Source organism: Cebidichthys violaceus, unplaced genomic scaffold (genome assembly GCF_023349555.1).
Source record: "Cebidichthys violaceus isolate CVI_PGR_0920_01 unplaced genomic scaffold, fCebVio1.0.p SCAF_7, whole genome shotgun sequence".
NCBI lineage: Eukaryota > Metazoa > Chordata > Actinopteri > Perciformes > Stichaeidae > Cebidichthys > Cebidichthys violaceus.
The window spans coordinates 6,697,352-6,716,404 of NW_027176927.1; the positions used below are offsets into that span (position 1 = coordinate 6,697,352).

A 19,053-nucleotide genomic window follows, 5' to 3' on the forward strand; every position below is an offset into this window, starting at 1 on the left:
AAATATATTTTTGTGTGTATTTTGAAGTATCACATTGGAAACTTCTTTTTTTGCGACATTTCAAAAGTTTGCTTAATTCGCTTGACGGTTGAATGGAAACACAATTGTCTCACATTAAGTAGGTAACTGTCTGATTGAAGAAGAAGCTGAAGAGAGAAATTGTGCAAGCATGTGTAGCTAGCTTTGCGTATGTGCCAGTCTCTGTCTGTACCAAAATAGTATTGAAGTTTGATTCCCACCTTCATCAAAGACAGAGAGGGGGGGAGCGAGAGGGAACATAAGGAGAACAGACTCAGCAGCTTTGAAAGACGGATGAACAAACAGAAAAGGAGAAAAGCCAATAGAGTAAGACAGAAAAGCAGATTGGACATTGTACCTGTGATGATAAGGAGAAAGAAGAGACTCAATCAGATTGCTCACATCTCGGAGTGCTCTATTCAGTGAGGGGCCACTTACAGAGTCAATAGTAATGGATAGCACATGCCGTAGAAGAGACATGGCCTTCTTTATCTGCTTACAAGTAGCACATGTCAACCACAAAAGCCCCGACTATTGCATTGAAAATCCAACACTCAATTCTCATCTTTTCTTTACAAATGGCAACTATTAGTCACCAACGAAGTTGAAGCGGCTCCACAGACAAGAAAAGAGGGAGACGAAAGGAGGGAAAAGACACAGATGTTCATCAATACACCGGAGTGTGAGAAAGATAGTAAACACAGAGAAAGATAGGTGGAGCTGCAGAGAGAAGAGAGGAGGAGAGGCTAAGGGGAAGTAAGAAAGAGTGGCGAAAAGCATTCAATAAACACGTCTCTATAGTAACCAAGATGTAATTTGCTTGGTGAGAAAAAGAGAAAGATGGAGATTGAGGGGGAGTGATGGGGAGAGGGGAATAGAAAAGCATTTACCATCACCGCTTGAGTCCAGAGCTGTAATTACGGAACTGAGACGCAGCGAGAGAAGGGGAGGAAAAGAGCGAAGGTACACACAAGAAAAGAACCGCACAATGTACTTTCACAAAAAGGTGAGAATATAAAATACACACAACTAAAGTGATGACCCCATAAAATTGGCACTGTTGCAAATAAGTGAAGTAGGCGTACAGAGGGAAAAAAACAGCTTCAGAAAGTACAAAATGATAAAGATAAAAGGAAAAGAGAAAGTAGTGAAAAGGCTTCTTTTGTAAGTCATTGTGTCGGGGGAGTGAGTTCAAAAGATTGAATAATCCTTGGTGATTATGAAGCCAAATAAAAGAAATGAACAACTCTCTGATTAACTTGAGTATTAATGCTGCAGGGCCCACAGACAGAAATGCAGGGATGTAAAGAGAAGAAGAAGAGGATGTGGAGTAGAGTAAAAGTGAGGAAGGGAAAGAGTGACAGACGAAGACAAGATATCTTATGGGAAGCATAGTTCTCGTATGATGAGTGATAGACAGGCCAAGATGTGCATAAAACATGCAGGCATATGGCCGATCAAAATAGTAAGGGACCAAAAATAGCGGGATTACAGAGGAGACGAAGAATGGGGCCAGTACCGCGCTCTCTCTCTCTCTCTCTCTCTCTCTCTCTCTCTCTCTCTCTCTCTCTCTCTCTCTCTCTCTCTCTCTCTCTCTCTCTCTCTCTCTCTCTCTCTCTCTCTCTCTCTCTCTCTCTCTCTCTCTCTCTCTCTCTCTCTCTCTGTGTGTGTGTGTGTGTGTGTGTGTGTGTGTGTGTGTGTGTGTGTGTGTGTGTGTGTGTGTGTGTGTGTGTGTGTGTGTGTTAGTTGATTACAGCTCCAGCGAGTGGCCTGGTGTCAGCCTGTATATGTGGAGATAACAGGATTAAGAGGCTACTGACACTACTGTACAAAAGAGAGAGAGAGAGAAGAGGCAGTGATGGTGAGGAGAGCAACAGAGGAGGAACAGCTGGAGATGGAAAAAGGAAAAGGGACTTAAAGGAATATTCCCCTTGAATTCTGAAAATGGTATGTCATATGACATAAAACAATAAGTAATTATATTGTGCAAAAACAGTTATACAAATGGGTGACAAACCTTGCTAAATGAGCCACCCAATGCACATGCTTCCAGACAGGGTACTTATTAAAGAGAAATTATATTAATCATATACTACGGCCTTTGCAGTCACCAGATCTCAACCCATTTGAAAACGTACATGTTGGACTGTGCTCTCTATCAAGCAAACACTGCTTGACGAAATATCTTTTGGAAGAATATTGTTCATTCCTCAAATCATTGAGGTTTGGGAGCCCAACACCTTACTAATACACTTTTTGTTTTTGGTCTTTTCTTTAGTTTGTCGCCTTTTGAATCTGTGCATGCACATGGGGGAAAAAAAACGCCAGCTGAACATTTCTCAGATTCCATAACACAAACATCCCCAAAAATATGCAGAAACTATAACAAGTTGACATATTCATGAATCACCTTTAGCTTGATCCGAGTGGGTTTTAAAGGCCCTTAAAACATATTTTCTTAATCAGAGTCTCGAGGTATGTGGTCTTACATAAACACACAAAGAACGGTTGTGGTTATTTCACAAGAAACAATGTTCTGTATTCGTGTTTTTTGTCTGTGTGTTTCTCACAGGTCAGAAGTGGAAAGAGTTCAGATGGAAAAATGTGATGTCACATACTTGTTGACACTTGTGGGACTGTTTTCTTATGTTGATAAGCAACTGTTAATCAAATCTGATCAAACACGCACACAGTTCTAATTAAACGTGTTAGAACTTCAACTTTAACTGTTGCATCATTGATAACCAATGCAATAGAGAAATAGTTATTATGTTCATGGGAATATTTTATGAACAAGTGATATTAGGGGTTGAGGACAGAAAATGGTTGCTGAGATAAACTGTGCCAGGAGATGTGTGGGAAAACATATTTGACCAGTAATGAGAAGATCAATGAGAGGAGAGATTAGGATGATGGATAGAGATTGAAGAAAAAAGATTTTGGAAAGAGTGCTGATAATGATGAATAGCAGACACACAGGAGTTGAAACAAATATTAAAGAGGAGGGAGGGAGGGAGGGAGGGGGAGAGGGGGAAAGAGAGGGAGAGAGAGAGAGATGTAAAGTTGGTTCTAAGATTTCTTTTTCTGCTTGTTTAGTTAAAACGGCCATTAGCACGTGTAAAATCCATCAGCTTTGCAATCAACTTAATTTAGTGCATCATAACTGTAGATTTCAATTGGTGCTCAAATGAGACCACTTTTCTCTCCAAATCCAATCCAAGTAAAGGGGGGAAACTGGTCAATTTATAGACGGCGACAGAAGAATTAGCTGCAGGGCCACTGAATACTTAAACTGTTATGTTCTGAAGACAATTCCAAATTGAAAGTTAGAAAGTTTTTCAGTGAGAAAGAATGAAATGAATTTTCACAAAGTAATATTAACCTCTGGCAAAATTATAGGGTCTGTCTGGTCCTGTAGATCAATCAAAACGAGAGAGAGAGAGAGAGAGAGAGAGAGAGAGAGAGAGAGAGAGAGAGAGAGAGAGAGAGAGAGAGAGAGAGAGAGACCCCTGCAGAGTAAGTTACTCCTCTGTGGTCCGCTCCACGTTTGCTGAGGGAGCGCTTGCTCACTAGGGACAAATTAGCCACACAGGAGCACTGAGGCATCATGGGAAATTAATGATCAGGACCTCCAGGAAGTGAGCTAATGAGTCCTAGTGCCACACGTACATGTACACTATGAACCACACACACACACACACACACACAAACACACACACACACACACACACACACACACACACACACACACACACACACACACACACGATAAAAGACAGAGAAAGCACAAGAAGGAGGGGGCGTCCTGCAGAAGGGAAATAGCCAAACGTGCAGTTGCAGCAGCTATTAACACAAAGCTACAAATGTAACATTGTCCGGATGAGTGATAGTGCTGGAACAATAGTAATCTCGCACACACACACACACACACACACACACACACACACACACACACACACACACACACACACACACACACTTAAGAGAATCAGATAATTAGAGAGGACCACCAGTGGCTTTCGCCCATGGAGGCGTAGTGATTACTGTCACTACAACCTCCCCTGGGCCGTCTGACAACAACCAGTGAATTAATACCTATCAACACACACACACACACACACACACACACACACACACACACACACACACACACACACACACACACACACACACACCAAGTGCAGTGGACCTAAATGTGGATCTTGCAGAAGACAGTTACAGGGGCAATGTGGCTCCCCACTGTTTGATTATCTTGTGTGTTGGGTCCCTGAATGCACCATTTCACCATGTAACGTTGTCCTACTTGGAGATATAAAGTAGCCCAACCAGCCTATAAGCTAAATAAATGAAGAGAATAAAGAAGGAAGTGCGCTTGTTGAAATCTGTGAACCAGCTGCTCAAAGGCACCTCACTGCTGGAGTACCTATGAGCAAACACCTTGCAGAGGAGCTGCTCAAGGAATCTAAATTGTGTGTTGGAGCTTCTTGCATGACATAAGTTTAAATACGTTTTAGGAATTCGGCTCCAGGTGAGTCATGTCAAGGGGGAGCGGAGAGGACAGAGGGTCCCAGGCTTCCCTGAAAAACTGGAACAGTGACAGACTGTCTCCTCACACCAGTCGGCGCACCTCTCAAGGATTTAACCACTGCCCTGCACACAGTATCACCACACCCTTGTCCACTGATTGGTCCGAAGTTTCCCCGGCACCGCCCTCAGCTCAGCGGATCCGCCCTTTCGACGCTGCTCAGCCTGTTGCTGCCAAACCAGCTGGCATTGCCAATTGATATTCTGACTCATGACTATGTACTCGAAACTCTGACCTTTACACTCAAGTTAGGTATATTTTATTACTTTTTAGAAAGAGATCAAGAGTTCATAACCACCATGCGGATCAACTCGGAGAAACTCTCAAGGAGAACTTTTCCCTGTGGAAGTTCACACCTCCCACTCTGCAGCCTGTGATTCAACCTGTTTTTTTGAGTGACTTTAATCAGTTTACCTTAATGCATCATGCGAAACTGCAGCAGCGCATGACTTAGACGTTTGTTGATGAGTTGGTGAAGCTGCTGGGGAAAGTTTTTTTCTCCACCGAGCTCCTTCTGTCGGGGGTCTCCTCACCTGATTTACACGCCACTCCCAGCCGGTGCAGAGCCTCTCCGCGGCCCCCGCGCGGCGCTCAGGATGGGGACACCGGGAGCGCTGCCTGCGTGGAAAACCACGATTTTCTTCTTTAACTTAATCTCCGCTGCTGTGGGCAAACGGCACGTCGTGTACTGGAATTCTACAAACGCAAGGTGAGGAAAACTGTGCGCTAAACGACGCTCACCTGCGGGACTTAAATGAGAAAAGTCTTGTTTTTAGCGGCTCTAATTAAGGTTTAATGTGGAGAGAAAGAATGTGGTTCCTTTTGGAGAGCAAGCGTAGCTGGTTTGAACCTGCGCTGCCATGCTATTGCACAATAATAATAATTCCTACTAAATGAGTCAGACGTGTGTTGGTTTTAAGAACCTCTGCTATGCGACTTCACGTCCTCTGACTTGATGAGTGCAGAGCAGGTATGATTACCTGAAGTCTGCCCTCGCCCAAAAGCTAGGCCTTGTCAGGTATTTTACTGAGTGGCCTGATCTCACCTTTTCCCCGCAGCTATCTTTATCATAATGACTACGCTCCAACACTGGCTTTCACCTGTCCACTGGCTTTCGGAGTTGGTTATTATTCCACTTAAAGCAAGCCAGAAGTAAGGGTATCTCATAAGTGTTTGTTCTAAATAGTGTCCTAGATAGCATTCTGAGGACACAAGTGTATATTAAAGTCTAAAGTGCTGCTGTGCATAAGCGAATATGTAGTTGGATAATGGGAGTGTGTGTGTGTGTGTGTGTGTGTGTGTGTGTGTGTGTGTGTCAGTAAGAGAGTTTATTGGGGCCATTAGTGGGGCAGAGTTAGGCTCACCTGCTGATCCAGGTGTTCCAGTCTGGCTAATTGAAGGGTTGGGGTGGGAGACCTGCGGGGCCAGTAGAGCTACTGCCCAAAACAACACAGCCTCTCACTTGCTTATTTAAAGACTCTCGCTCTCCGCTGGGCCTGATTCCCCAAACACTGTTTCAGATGAATTACCTTTTTTAGTTAATAGCCGTTGGCCACCGAGACCACTCTTGTCCATGACTGTTTTGTTTTGCATTTGTGGATGCACAAACATACAGAGATATGACTCCTGGGATGGATAATTTCCCTGAGGGCTCCTTTGTCAGATCTGCAGGACTCATCCTGGAGTCAGCCGAGGTTGTATCCGGTGTGTCCAAGCGGGTAAAACCCAGTCCTGTAATTGGGATCCAACAGAAATGTGGTGGGGAGGAACGCCGAGGATTAGGAAGCACCTTCTTGTTCCCCTGGGATTCAGGGATGAATGGTCACAGTCTGTGGCAGGGCCACACAGTTGGCTGCAACACCACACAATCACAATGCCATCAGCATCATGGCGGAGGGTAACCCACTGTGGCAGAGAATCACTCTCATCAGCAACACCACCCAATCACAAAGCTATCAGCGGAGCCGAGATGTTGCACCCGGTCCAGAATCCCCTGGGTTTACCACTAGGACTCTTTTTCATTCCTCTCCTCTCCTCTCCTCTCTCCTCACTCTTCATTACCTCCCTTGTTACATCCCGCTCTCCTTTTCTTTCTTTTTTTGTCTGCACCCCCCCCTCTCCTCCTCCTTTACCTCCTTTATCTCCTTTATCTCTCACGACTCCCTCCCGCCCAGTGATGGATATTGGCGGTGTGATTAGTGGAGCCTCAGTCATTTTCCCATACCATATTTTCGATTAGCAGCCAGCCAGGTTGTCCTGAGGCCTGTAAATGTAGCCTGGCGAGGGGAAAAAGAGCGCAGGGACAGGAGAGCGATGCTTTTGTTGGCATTACACCGCACTGCAGAGTCCAGGGTGCCAGTGATGCCCATGGCACTCTAGATTACAAAATCACCACATTTGGCTTTTTGTTTATTTGTCCACAATGATGTCATAGTTTAAGTTTTGCAATTTCATTTTTTAAAACTGCTCCAATTAGTATTTCCACATCAACAATAGACCAGATTACTATGTCTTATGTGAAAGTCGCTTGTAGTGACAAACCCAAAGTGAATTATTATCTGACTGCAGTTCCCCTCTCGGCTCTATGAAGCGTCTTTCAGCTCATTGTTTTGGTTTAAGAGCCAGCAACTTTATGGTTTAGATTCAGCTTCACCATTGTTTGTTTAAAGCCTTTATCTCTCTTAAAGCCACATGCGCAACCTGGTCGACACCAAACAGCAGTTAGAGACCAGTAAAGCATTTAGCAGTTAAAGAGACAGATGTTTCCCATAGAAGTCGGTGGAGAACAAAACAGCAAATATGGGTCATAGAAGAGAGTGGATTTTGAACACCAGGTGGACAGAAACAGGACTTGAAATGCTAATATTGAACTGTGTCTGCTAGGTCTGTAAATGGGCAACTGTTCGCTAACTGTTTGCTGCTAACATCACAACTATACACGTTAATATGTCGATGTTGTGTTTTCTTAAATCAGTTAATATTAGCAGACTGTTCTGTGTTCTCTGGTTGTTCAACCTTTTTGGCAAATGTTGCAGATGTAGGAAATTCATTGTTCCTGCCATCTCTGACAAACAGAGAGAAGAGGAGCGAGCTGCCATCACTTTAAAGGCTCAGCTCGTATATAACATAACCGGAGCTGGAGACCAATCCGGCACCTCTTTAATACAGATGACAGAAGACATTCTCTGGCCATCACTTTTTCTTTGGACATCTAGATTTATGGTTTTAATGAAGCAGGGGCAGTGAAGTGGAGACTGAAGGGCCTTGTTGCTCTGCTCTTCGCTGGCTAATATGGCTGTAACAAAGGCTCGCTGAAGCACTTTAACTGGCACACATTTAGCACCCTCCAGATTGAAAAATGGAGCTTTGAAATGGAAGCGAGAGAGTGACTGCAGGGTCAGCGTCGAACATCGTGGAATCAAGATACCCTGGTCTGTTTCGTTGTGGGGCTCAAGAGGGTCGATTGCCCTTTTATGATTTTATGAACAGCGTTTACGATCGTTCTCGGTTTTATAACGGTGTTTCTCTCAGAGCGATAGTTCCTTATTAGAGGAGAAATTATTTTTTTTTACTTCCTGGAGCAGTTAGAGGTTAGTAAAATATTATAACCGTGGCGCTCCAAGCTTGAGTGTGTGCTGACAGTATAGCTCAGCTCTCTCCTGAGTAGCAAGCTCAGACTAGTTTATTGGTATATTCAGCCCCCTCCTCTGAGCCGTGGTGTGCTTTAAAACCTGTTGGGCAAAATAAGTTGACCAGCCTTCTTGCTGATACAACAGTGTCTGCTGCCACATTCTTCCTCATAAATTCACTCAAGATCTGTCAGCTAGTTTACACAGAGCACCACAACTTTAAGGATTGAATTCCCTGTTTTTGTTGTTGCAAGAGATTGCTTTAAACAAACTTTTACCATCCGTATTCGGGTTGCTTACACATCTGTAATAAGAATAAATGTCACCCAAACCTAAACCTTTTAAATCAGCTACTCCATTCCCCTGTCCTCAGACTTACCCTCGGTCTTGGCTTACACCTCTGCTATTGCTTTCCCTCTTATCCAACATGGTAGGAGGCCAACTTGTTCCAACAGTTCCTCTGGATCACAGCTCCAAACTGTTGTTTCCAGACTCCTCTTTTCTTGGCAGAGTGGCAAATTATCTGGGTGTCAATTAGAGATAAGTTTTTTGGCCTTTTACAAAAAAGAGATACTGAACAATAGGAATGTTGTAAACAATTTCTCTTACCCGTTTCCTTGTCTCCTGCTTACGTTGGAACTCACTCACAAGTTTGGACACAGACCTTATAGCATTTACAGCGACACCAGAGCCCTCTGAACTCTGTCTGTGTCTCTCTCCCCTCTTCTGACAAAAGCTCAGGGCGAGCTCCAAGCCAGTGAAGCATGTTTAAACGGTGCGTGAGGAGATGAATATTTGTATTGGTTTTCTGTATCTTTATTGAAAGCAGCCCTCATAAGTCTTCCGTGTAATCTCTGCTCTGTTTATGCATCATTTCCCTTTTGTGTGCACTCATGAATGATCTAGTTTAAATACCAAAGTAAATCACATTCTGCATGCCATACCTTCTTACACACACACACACACATATCTGATCTGTGGGCGAGCAGACACACATATGCAGTGTACATACAGTAAAGTGAAAGCAGACCGTGTTTGTAATCATGTCTTGTCAGAAGAGATGATTGCACTTTTAGACAGATTTTTTTTTTAATTGTTTTTTTTATTATTTCTTCACCCACCGGTGTGTGTGTGTGTGTGTGTGTGTGTGTGTGTGTGTGTGTGTGTGTGTGTGTGTGTGTGCGCGCGCATATGAATGTGTTCCTCATACTACCTGCTATCTCTCCTCACTGTGTCTGTCTCTGTACTAATCTCTGTCTTCCCCTGGTAAATGATTAACATGGAGAACCCAGCTGAACTATAATCAACAAACCCACAGTGAGGTAATTACCACTTTATTCCCCGTCCTGCTAACAAAGCAATCTCTCTCTCTCTCTCTCTCTCTCTCTCTCTCTTTCTCTTTCTTTCTTTCTCTTCTCTCTTTCTTTCTCTTTCTCTTTCTTTCTCTTCTCTCTCTCCTCTTCTCTCTGTTTCTCTCTCTCTCCCCTCATCTGTCATCTAACTGTATCAGTGTCTCCCTCCTCTGCGTCAATGCCGATTGTCTCCCTCGCTGCTGTGCTGTGGTCTGTGTAGATCCAGAGATTGTGTACCTTATCTGTCTCCTGTAAATGTGCTTTGGCTTGTTTTGTTGTTTGTGGTATTGAGTGTATTATCTGAAGGTAAACTGTAGATGTGTACACTCAAGCTTCTTCATCTCTGTCGGAAAACAATGCGAGGCAGTGATTTTTTTTTTTAGTGATGTGTGCGCCTGTGAATTGACATTGGACGACATTGTTGTCAGTTGAAGTTCATCTCAGTGGAACAATAGCTCCGTTAGAGGTGTGTGTGTGTGTGTGTGTGTGTGTGTGTGTGTGTGTGTGTGTGTGTGTGTGTGTGTGTGTGTGTGTGTGTGTGTGTGTTTGTGTGTTTGTGCGTGTGTGTGCTTTTGGCACTGACCTGCTGGTTTGCGCGAAAGGGAACTTTTAGTTTCCTCGAGAAGAGATGGAGTGTGATAACTTTCAGCTCTGGGAAAACAAAACCCAGCAATGCACCAGGATGCCCGGCCCTATTAAAACACACACGCATGTTTCGTGATTCATGTTTTATACAAGTTTTTTTAGATTTCTCTTCCGCTCACAGCAAGTAGTGAAAGTGGCTTTGACTGGAAAAACTCTAAATTCCGGCCAGCGGTGAACGTCTGTGGGAACATTTACCAACCGCTGTGTTGGCCTCTCGTCTAAATAGGTCATTGTTTAGTTTCCACTCGTTAGTTGATTTTAGGTGTGACTGAAATGTTACAGGGAAAAGGCGTGTTATTGCCTTTGGACGCTTGGGTTTTTTTTAAAGGTGGGGCATGCAGAATGAGTATTGTGCAACCATGTCTTTTGCGCTAAAGTGTCACAAGGCCTCATTTTGTGAAGTATTACAGGTGTTACTTTACAGATATAGGTGACTGCTATCTGTGCGTATATCTGTGTGAAATCAGTAATCTTGCATTTGACTGTTTAGTGTTATATTATACCCAAGAGTGAAACCAACATAAAAGTTTCACAACAAAAATAATCTTTGCAACTGAATTGAAAGCAGAGACACACACACACACACACACACACACACACACACACACACACACACACACACACACACACACACACACACACACAGTAAGATTCAAGCACACCGTGTTGAAAATTAGGTTTCGACAGAGGCCTAGCGGTGAGGATGTCTGTATTAAAATGGATCAGATAGTCACAGTGCAGCTTGGAGCCGTCGGAGCAGACATGGTGTACAAGCATGAAAGGACGGCCGCTCTCTCCTCCTGGTCAGGATATTTAGTCAATCGATACCAATTTAACACCCAGATATTATCGCCGGCTCCTCGCATTATCACCAGGCTGCATATGGACCAATCTCTTTCCCAATTTCTCTCCCACACACTGCCCTGTTTCTCTGTGTACACACATACATCAATATTAGGTTGCATTAAGCTGTAATAAGTTGGATTGTACGAATGTGTCCAAGTGGTGTGGAACAGCTGGGGAATGAAATGAGGTTCAGTGTTGTCTGGCTTTGGCACAAAATGGCTTGTGTGTGTGTGTGTGTGTGTGTGTGTGTGTGTGTGTGTGTGTGTGTGTGTGTGTGTGTGTGTGTGTGTGTGTGTGTGTGTGTGTGTGTGTGTGTGTGAGAAGAGGGTGGTTGTGGTGGTTAAGGGTTGTTGGTGAGCGCCATGCGGGAGCGCATTCATTCATGGTGCACAATGAGCTGGCATTGTTGTGGGTGTCGGGCCAACCGGGTATTTATTTTATTTTTTTACATACAAAACAGCAATTAAATTGTAGCGTTAGAATATGTAAACAAAAAATGTGGGAAACACTATCGAGTCTGCTGGTTGTTAAGCCAATACGTGCATTTTAAGAAATACACACGCACGCACGCACACGCACTGAAAGGCAGACACACACTCTCAAGTACATATAACCTCACACAATGCTCTTCCACTCAGCTCAGAAATTCTGCCAAGAGGCAACCTGGGAATTCCCAGAGACAGAAATTGAATTAGTATTGACCCAGGCAGAGCAAAAGGCTGTAGCAGGAGCCTGGATTATTGTACCATACAAGGTCCTTGATGCCAGGAGGACATGAGACATGTTTGCCATCATACCTCAAGTCTTCAAAGCTGCTTAAGTCACTCCGAAAGCTTTTTGCTGTATGCACCAGTGCAATAGTTTTCCTTTATCTCAGTAGAACTTGTACCAATTCCATGTTTTTGGATGTGAATATCTCTGTTACTGAACAAACCTGATGAAGCCTGTGAAGAAACACCATGTTCGCACAGTTGCACTTGTGATTTATATGAACGTATGAAGAATATTGATATGGGTCTCCCAGTGTGAGTCCTGTCGTTAGCAGCCAGGAAAGAAAGAACATCCTTTTTCTCCAATTTTAAGAAAAACTCTCAAGGATATTGTCATGAATCTTTAAAAATCGGATTTCCGTCTTACATGCCACAGATTTGGAGACACAGTTCTAGGGTGTCCATGTGAGTAGCATACTTGTACAATTTTGGATTGTGTTTAAGACGCATATCTGTAAGCCTTAACGGATGCAGTATGTCACTGGGTTTAACTAACAACTCAAGGAACCTGAACTGTCCAATGTAAGAAGTAGCTTTAAGTTTAATTTTTTTGTTCGAGCTAAAGTGTCTATCATGAATAATAATAATAATAATAATAATAATAATAATAATAATAATAATAATGTTTTTTGTATTATTAATCATACAAATTCTATTACAGTCCTGTACTCACTGGAGCAAATAGAAACATCCTTTGATAGGAAAAAGCAGAGAATACATATACACCAATACAAAAATGCTCCTATTGATTCTGTAAGTTGTCAGTATTCATTGATTAGTATTTACCTCCTGTCATGTGAGCTAGCACATAAGTTGCCATGCCATGTGCTCGCGTCAGTACAGTGTGTCTTGACTGAGATGGTGTGCATCCAGAAGCCACAGAGCAGAGATAAGAGCGGCTGTCTTCACACCAGAACAAACTTTATGGACTAATAAACCTGCTAGAAAGCGCCGCTCATTTACACTTTATCTAGAAATAACAAAGAGACACTTAGATAAAAATACTTGAAGGGGTGTGAACCTGTGTATGTGTGTATTTAGGGGGTGTATAACGTTTGTGTATAGTACCTATTTATGATTCTGCTTATCAGTATTACCTTCTCATAGGTAAAGAGCTTCAATTAACACTTTTTGTCAGCTATATTCCCAGTTCTTAAAAAACACCTTTCATCCTGCGCTGTGTGATTTCCAGAGGAGATGGATCACACAACATATGTGAAGATGTTTTGCATCCACTTTGTGATGGGAGACTTTTTCATGGTGGAACAAAAACTAATATTATTTTTGCCATTGCCTCCCAGAAGTATGGCACCACAGCCTACTTTCCAGCCCCCAGTGATGTGAAACACACACACACACACACACACACACACACACACACACACACACACACACACACACACACACACACACACACACACACACACACACATACACATTCCTCTTCTCTTTCTTTTGGGGCTGGCATACACATACCACACACCACATATGAATATACACGGTCCCTCTCCGCTTCCCTTTTCTCATTGGCCCCCAGAGATTGTAAAAACATTAGACCTGCAGTGGAGAGAGCGAGGGATGGCGAATGCGTTAAGGAGAGGATGGTAGGGAAAGAGTCAACAGATTTCAACTCCCAAAACAGCTCGGGAAGGCCCCCAGGGATGGAGGGATGAGGTGAGAGGGAGAGAGGGAGAGAGGGAAGAAAGGATGTCAGCAGGAATTACTATCACTGTCACAAGCAGCCCCCCCCCCCCCCCACACACACACACACACACACACACACACACACACACACACACACACACACACACACACTCTCCTCCCCTCCTGCCGTAACACACACACACAGGGGCTCAAACACACACACTCTGTGATGCAGGCTCGTATACAGGTGTGGTACAGAGACATGCACACACTACCAATAGCACCATCGGCCTGCCTGCACACACACGGCTGCATGGACTCTAGGGAGAGCCCGAGTAGGAATCGCACCAGATTTAGACCTGACACTGCTTTCTGGTTTGTGTGCGTGCGTGTTGACTAAGCATATTGGGTATGCATGTTGTGAAATTACAGTAGAGTCTCTTTACCTGAGTAAGAAAGGACAAAAATATGAATGGAATGTGGTTTCATATGCTTATTCAAACATGCCTGTGCCCAGATTTTTTGAGGCTCGTATTAAGATGATGAGATATGGGAGTGTGTGTGTGCGTGCCAGCATATTTGGATGTGTTATTTTTGTAGCAATAACCAGTACCACATGATCTCCGGGTGTGCAGTAATGCGCAGCTTGATCTCCTGTCTCTTGATACTCTGACTGCTATTTTTTCTCTCTGCTTCCTTGTTCTTTTTCTGCCCTTCCTCCTCTTCTTTTTATTTTTTATTTTTTTTCTCCTTTAACATTTTGTTCCAATCAAATCTTTTATTTATAAGTTCAAGGAATGTGGACTTTTTTTTTTTTTTTTACAGAATTAGTTCTTTGATCAACCTGCAGTATGGTGCATATGTTATTGCTTTTGTGGGATGCTAAGATAGCTCGTACCATCTACTGCACTGACAGGCTGCTGACATGTTGGTATGCAGAGTCGGTACTGTACAAACAGTACACCTACCGTTCTTTGGGACTAAATTGTTTACATTTTGTTAAAGTTTATTTTTTACATATTTTTTTTAATGTAAACTGTCATTTTTTGATGAATTGCTATCTGTCCCTGTCCAAAAGTATGCTTTGTTGTATTCATCAGAAATGATCAGATGGCTGTAATTCACAGTCCGAGAGCATCCAGAGTAGTGGTGGTAATGTTGTGCTGAATGGAAGAGGGGAAATAGCCTTGTCCCAAATCTCCATAGCTGTGGCCTTGTAGCAGGGTAACTCATGAATCTCATTGCTCTCCTATTCAGCTGGAAATGGAGTTCTTGTACGCCGCGTGCTTCTCAAAACACTGGAGCAGAAGCTGCGTGTTTATGATTGTGGAATTAATCTGCATGTTCTCCCAAAATACACCCGGTGACAAATGCCTAGTCATGAAAGTCAGAAAATCCCTTACTCACTACTTTTATTCATTTAAAGAGGTTCCCTGATGGATTTTCTTTCAGAACAGAAAATAGTTGGGAGCGGTTTTGTTCTTCATTGAGAGTAGATATATGAATATAAACATATGTTTTTTTGTGTGGTATTTGCTTACTTTGCAGTGGATTTACAGCGGACTTTGTGTCAGTATGATGAAAAAACACTCACCCACACACTCCTGCACTGTACACTACTGCGTGTCAATCAATTTCGGGTCATTGCGGTTCATTACCTTAAGTAGAGACCAGTCATTTTTAATCTCAAATTAATCAGTTAATCCCACTCCAACTTCAGGCTGTTGTTAGCACTATGTCAGACCGCCTCTCCTCTTGACCCACACAACTTCCTTCCCCTGTGCTCCTAAATCCAGCCCCCCTCCTTCCCTCTTATTGTGTCTAAACCCTTCATCAGCGTTGTGGAACTCAACTGGCCTTTCTAAGAAATTCAGGGGCATCCGGCCTTGAGGCAGAGACTGGCATCCAGTTATATCAGCCCAAATGCTGAATGGATGAATTTAATTTCACACACTGCAAAGCAATGGATAAGTGAATGTACTGGAGCTAAATATGCTGTATTGAGTTTATAAAAAACACACATTCAGTAGCCTTAACGCCAAATGGATGGATATTGTGAAAATGTCTCAATAGTTTTATTTCTAGTCACTTTATTTTCCAGCTGATTGGTATTAGACATCAGTGTCATACCTCTGGTGTGAATATGTGTTAATGTGTGTGAGGGCAGGGGGCAGGCGGGCGGGTGTGTGGCTGTGCGTGACTAGAACAGGACAAAGCTGGCTGCCTTGAGGGGGAGTAAGGGGGACCTTCCATTCCCCCGATGCATTGAGCGATATGAATCTTAACCGTTGTGACGGAGAAAGATGGAGAGGGAGAGAGAAGCATGGATCGGCTGCGAGGGAGGGAGAGGGGGCCAGTTTAGGCTCCTGGGATTCCAAAGCAGTGACCGTGAAAGTGCTTAGATAAACAGAGAAAAAGACAGAGGAGGGAGGGAGGGCGAAGTGGGTGAAATAATGGAGGAAGAAGCAACGAAGGGAAGAGAGGACGAGAAAGGTGTAGGATTCGCTGACAGGGGGAGGAAATGAGACCTGCTGAAGATGGGGTGAGAGAAAGCAGATGGGAGTGAGACCAAGTATAGAAGTTTTGAAATAAGTTCACCAGGAGTCAGAGGGACGGAAAGCGGCCAGCGTACTCTATTTACTCCTCTGCTCGTGTGCCTCTCCAATCTCTTTCTCTCCATCTTCTCCTTTCCTTTCCTTCCCTCTGTTTAAATAATTCAGGCCTGTTGGTTGTATGAGGGCAGCTTTCCGTGTGTGTGTGTGTGTGTGTGTGTGTGTGTGTGTGTGTGTGTGTGTGTGTGTGTGTGTCTGACTGATGGACTGACTGAAAGGCAGCTCGATCCCTCCAATTGGCCATTCCTTCACTAACAACCAGCAAAATAATCAGACGCAGAGGGAAAGCGAGGGAGAACGCACACCTGGGATGAATCGTATGTTGCCTATCCAGCACTGACCTTCACGTGTTGGAGAGAGACGAACACAGAGTGCAAGAATGGAGAGGAAAGAGTGTCTACGGCATCAGAAGTGTGACCCACTTAGTAAATGATGGATTCTCAAAGCCAAGTCTGATTTATTGGCTGAGTGTATTTGCTTTGCGAGCACCGTTTTCACTGTAGTGAAGAGTGTATCGTGTGTGTGTGTGTGTGTGTGTGTGTTTTAAGGGGTGTTGCTCGCATGTCTTCCTTAACCCACTTACACAGGTGGGCCTTGCTGAGAGACCTGAGACATAAGTGTAGTTAAGTATAGTTAATACTGTATAATAGATGAGGTTGTAGACAAGAGGTAAGAGATAAGAGCATAAAATAAGTGTATTACATTATGTGGGGTATTATGTGTCGCATTGAAACGGAACTTAACTGATGTGTCATGATTACAAACACTGCTACAAAGATGTAATCATATTTACAAAAACTAAAAATTCACAACAACATTCAGACGCAGACAAAGACAGACAAGCGTCACTGAACAGAGGACCAAAAGCCAACTTAAGGTTGCAAGTAATGATTATTTTTATTAGAGATTAATCTGATTTAATTGTTTGGTGTGTAAAATCTCCCAGACTTCAAGGTGACAAGTTTTTATAATGTCATTAATTTAACATTTATCATCTGGAATCCCAAAGACTTTTAATCTATAACGATGTAAAAAAGAGAAAAGATTCAAATCTTCATATTCAAGGAGCTGTAACTAGAGTTTCTCCGTCCATCGACCACTTTAAACCTCCAGATACAGTATATGATTGACATCTACAGTCTAAAGCCGGTTGCCAAATAATTTTTTTGAATCAATAGGAAAAAGATGGTCCTGTTCCCCCTCAGCCATACATCACCTGTCCCGTTGGCGTAAACCCAATGTGACCGACCTTTTGTGTAAGTGTTATTTACTTCAAAGTTAACATTAATTTGACAACATCCTTTATTTAGCTAGACTCATCTGCTCTGACACTACGGCAAAGTTGGCACACAAACCTGAGATAAATGATGTTGACACAGTGGATCAGCCCAGCTGCCACTTTGTAGCAATACGCTTTTGATAGATTTCATAAATAGTTTGAATCATGGCTTTTTGTGTCCATCCATCATCGCTGTCACTGTCTTCCTCACTCCTTCCGTCAGTGTCTGAGCGGTGAGGTACTGTAGCTATATTCAGGTTTATGTATCCGAGCCTGGCACCTGTACAGATCAGCCCTGTATTTACACTGCAGCTCCATTTAGACTGCAGAAACATGGAGAGCACTCATTACTCTGAGGTTTTAGGCTGTCCGACAGAGGGATGCAGGAAAAAAGACGGATGGAGCGAAGGATGAATGGGTGGGGCCTTGGTTTGGCACCAATCCCTGCTCCGGATTGGTTGTTGTCCTGGCAACGGCACGTCTGACCTTATTTACCCCTCGCCGTACGCGCACTCCGCTCTCGCCCGTGCTTATTTCTTTTGCTGTGCGCTGTCCTCGTCGCTCTTCTCGGCGTGAGAGCTGAAACTCGTCTTCTTGTGCCCTTTTTTTCCCCTTCACACTCCTCGTACAAGAGTGGCCACCTCCACGCAGAGCAGGTGAGAGAGTCAAGTCAGAACACTTACAGCTGCTGCCGTGCTGGTGGGCACGGTGAGGCAACGTTTCCAGTGTTTTTTGGTCAAACGGCGAAAAAGAAAATCGAGCCGTAGACTGCGAGACTGCACTCTTGTCCATTTATATTGTGGACAGTAATTTCATACCTCCCAGAAAAGTCGCTGGAAAGCTTATTTTAGGATCGGACTCGGACCACACATGGAGAGCGGTGCCTATGCATGACAGAGCTCCGCCACAAAGGGGGGCGATGGTTTCCGTAGACCTGCAGCCGTATCAAAATGGTTCCGATGGATTGGTTTCCATACTGATGGGTCCTGTGGGCCCAAATCGTGCAATTTTCCTCAGCTCTGACGGCCGTAGCCATACATCCTGTTGTGCTGCTGAGTCCCACAAAATGGACACACACACACACACACACACACACACACACACACACACACACACACACACACACACACACACACACACACACACACAGAGGAGGACCTATGCCATAACAGGCAGAAAATAGGGTCTGTCTTTACCTGAGGCTGAGAATCCCTCGGGGCCTGAAGCAGCAGGTGTGCGTGTTTGTGGGGACACGAGGCAGCCTGCTGATCCACACAGTTTGAATGCCCGGTGCCTCCTGGTCATTTAATGGAGCCTGCAGGGCAAGAAAGGTGCAACCAATCACTTCATCCGGGCTGCACACACACACCGACAGCCATAGTCGCCAACGCTTATGCGCCAAATTCGTATCGATATATAATGCTTTGCAATGTGTTTGTGCACTTGTGCTCTTATCCTTCTACCCTTATGAGGGCAGAGGCATTACATATGTCTAATGGCACAGAGCTCCCCCCAGGGACATGTTAAGCAGAAGCCAGCAAGATCTTAATGCACGTTATTATGATGTGTGTGCTCAGAACTTTCATGTAAAGAAAAAGCACACACTTAAGTGGATGGAGACGAAAGAGCGGAAAAAATAGGAAGGCCGTCCACATTTGGAGATTAGAGTCATA

The 19,053-nt window shown here is 43.8% G+C and overlaps 1 protein-coding gene across 1 annotated transcript in view; it reads left to right on the forward strand.

Annotated features, from left to right (window-relative positions):
* The first annotated feature begins 4,820 nt into the window (after window positions 1-4,820).
* The window catches only part of si:dkey-246i14.3 (ephrin A4), a 32,415-nt gene continuing 18,182 nt past the window's right edge, over window positions 4,821-19,053 (forward strand). Inside the window, exon 1 of the mRNA XM_068736357.1 lies at window positions 4,821-5,312. Coding sequence (XP_068592458.1) covers window positions 5,200-5,312 — 113 coding nt within the window. The 5' untranslated portion in view covers window positions 4,821-5,199. The remainder of the gene's footprint in view (window positions 5,313-19,053) is intronic.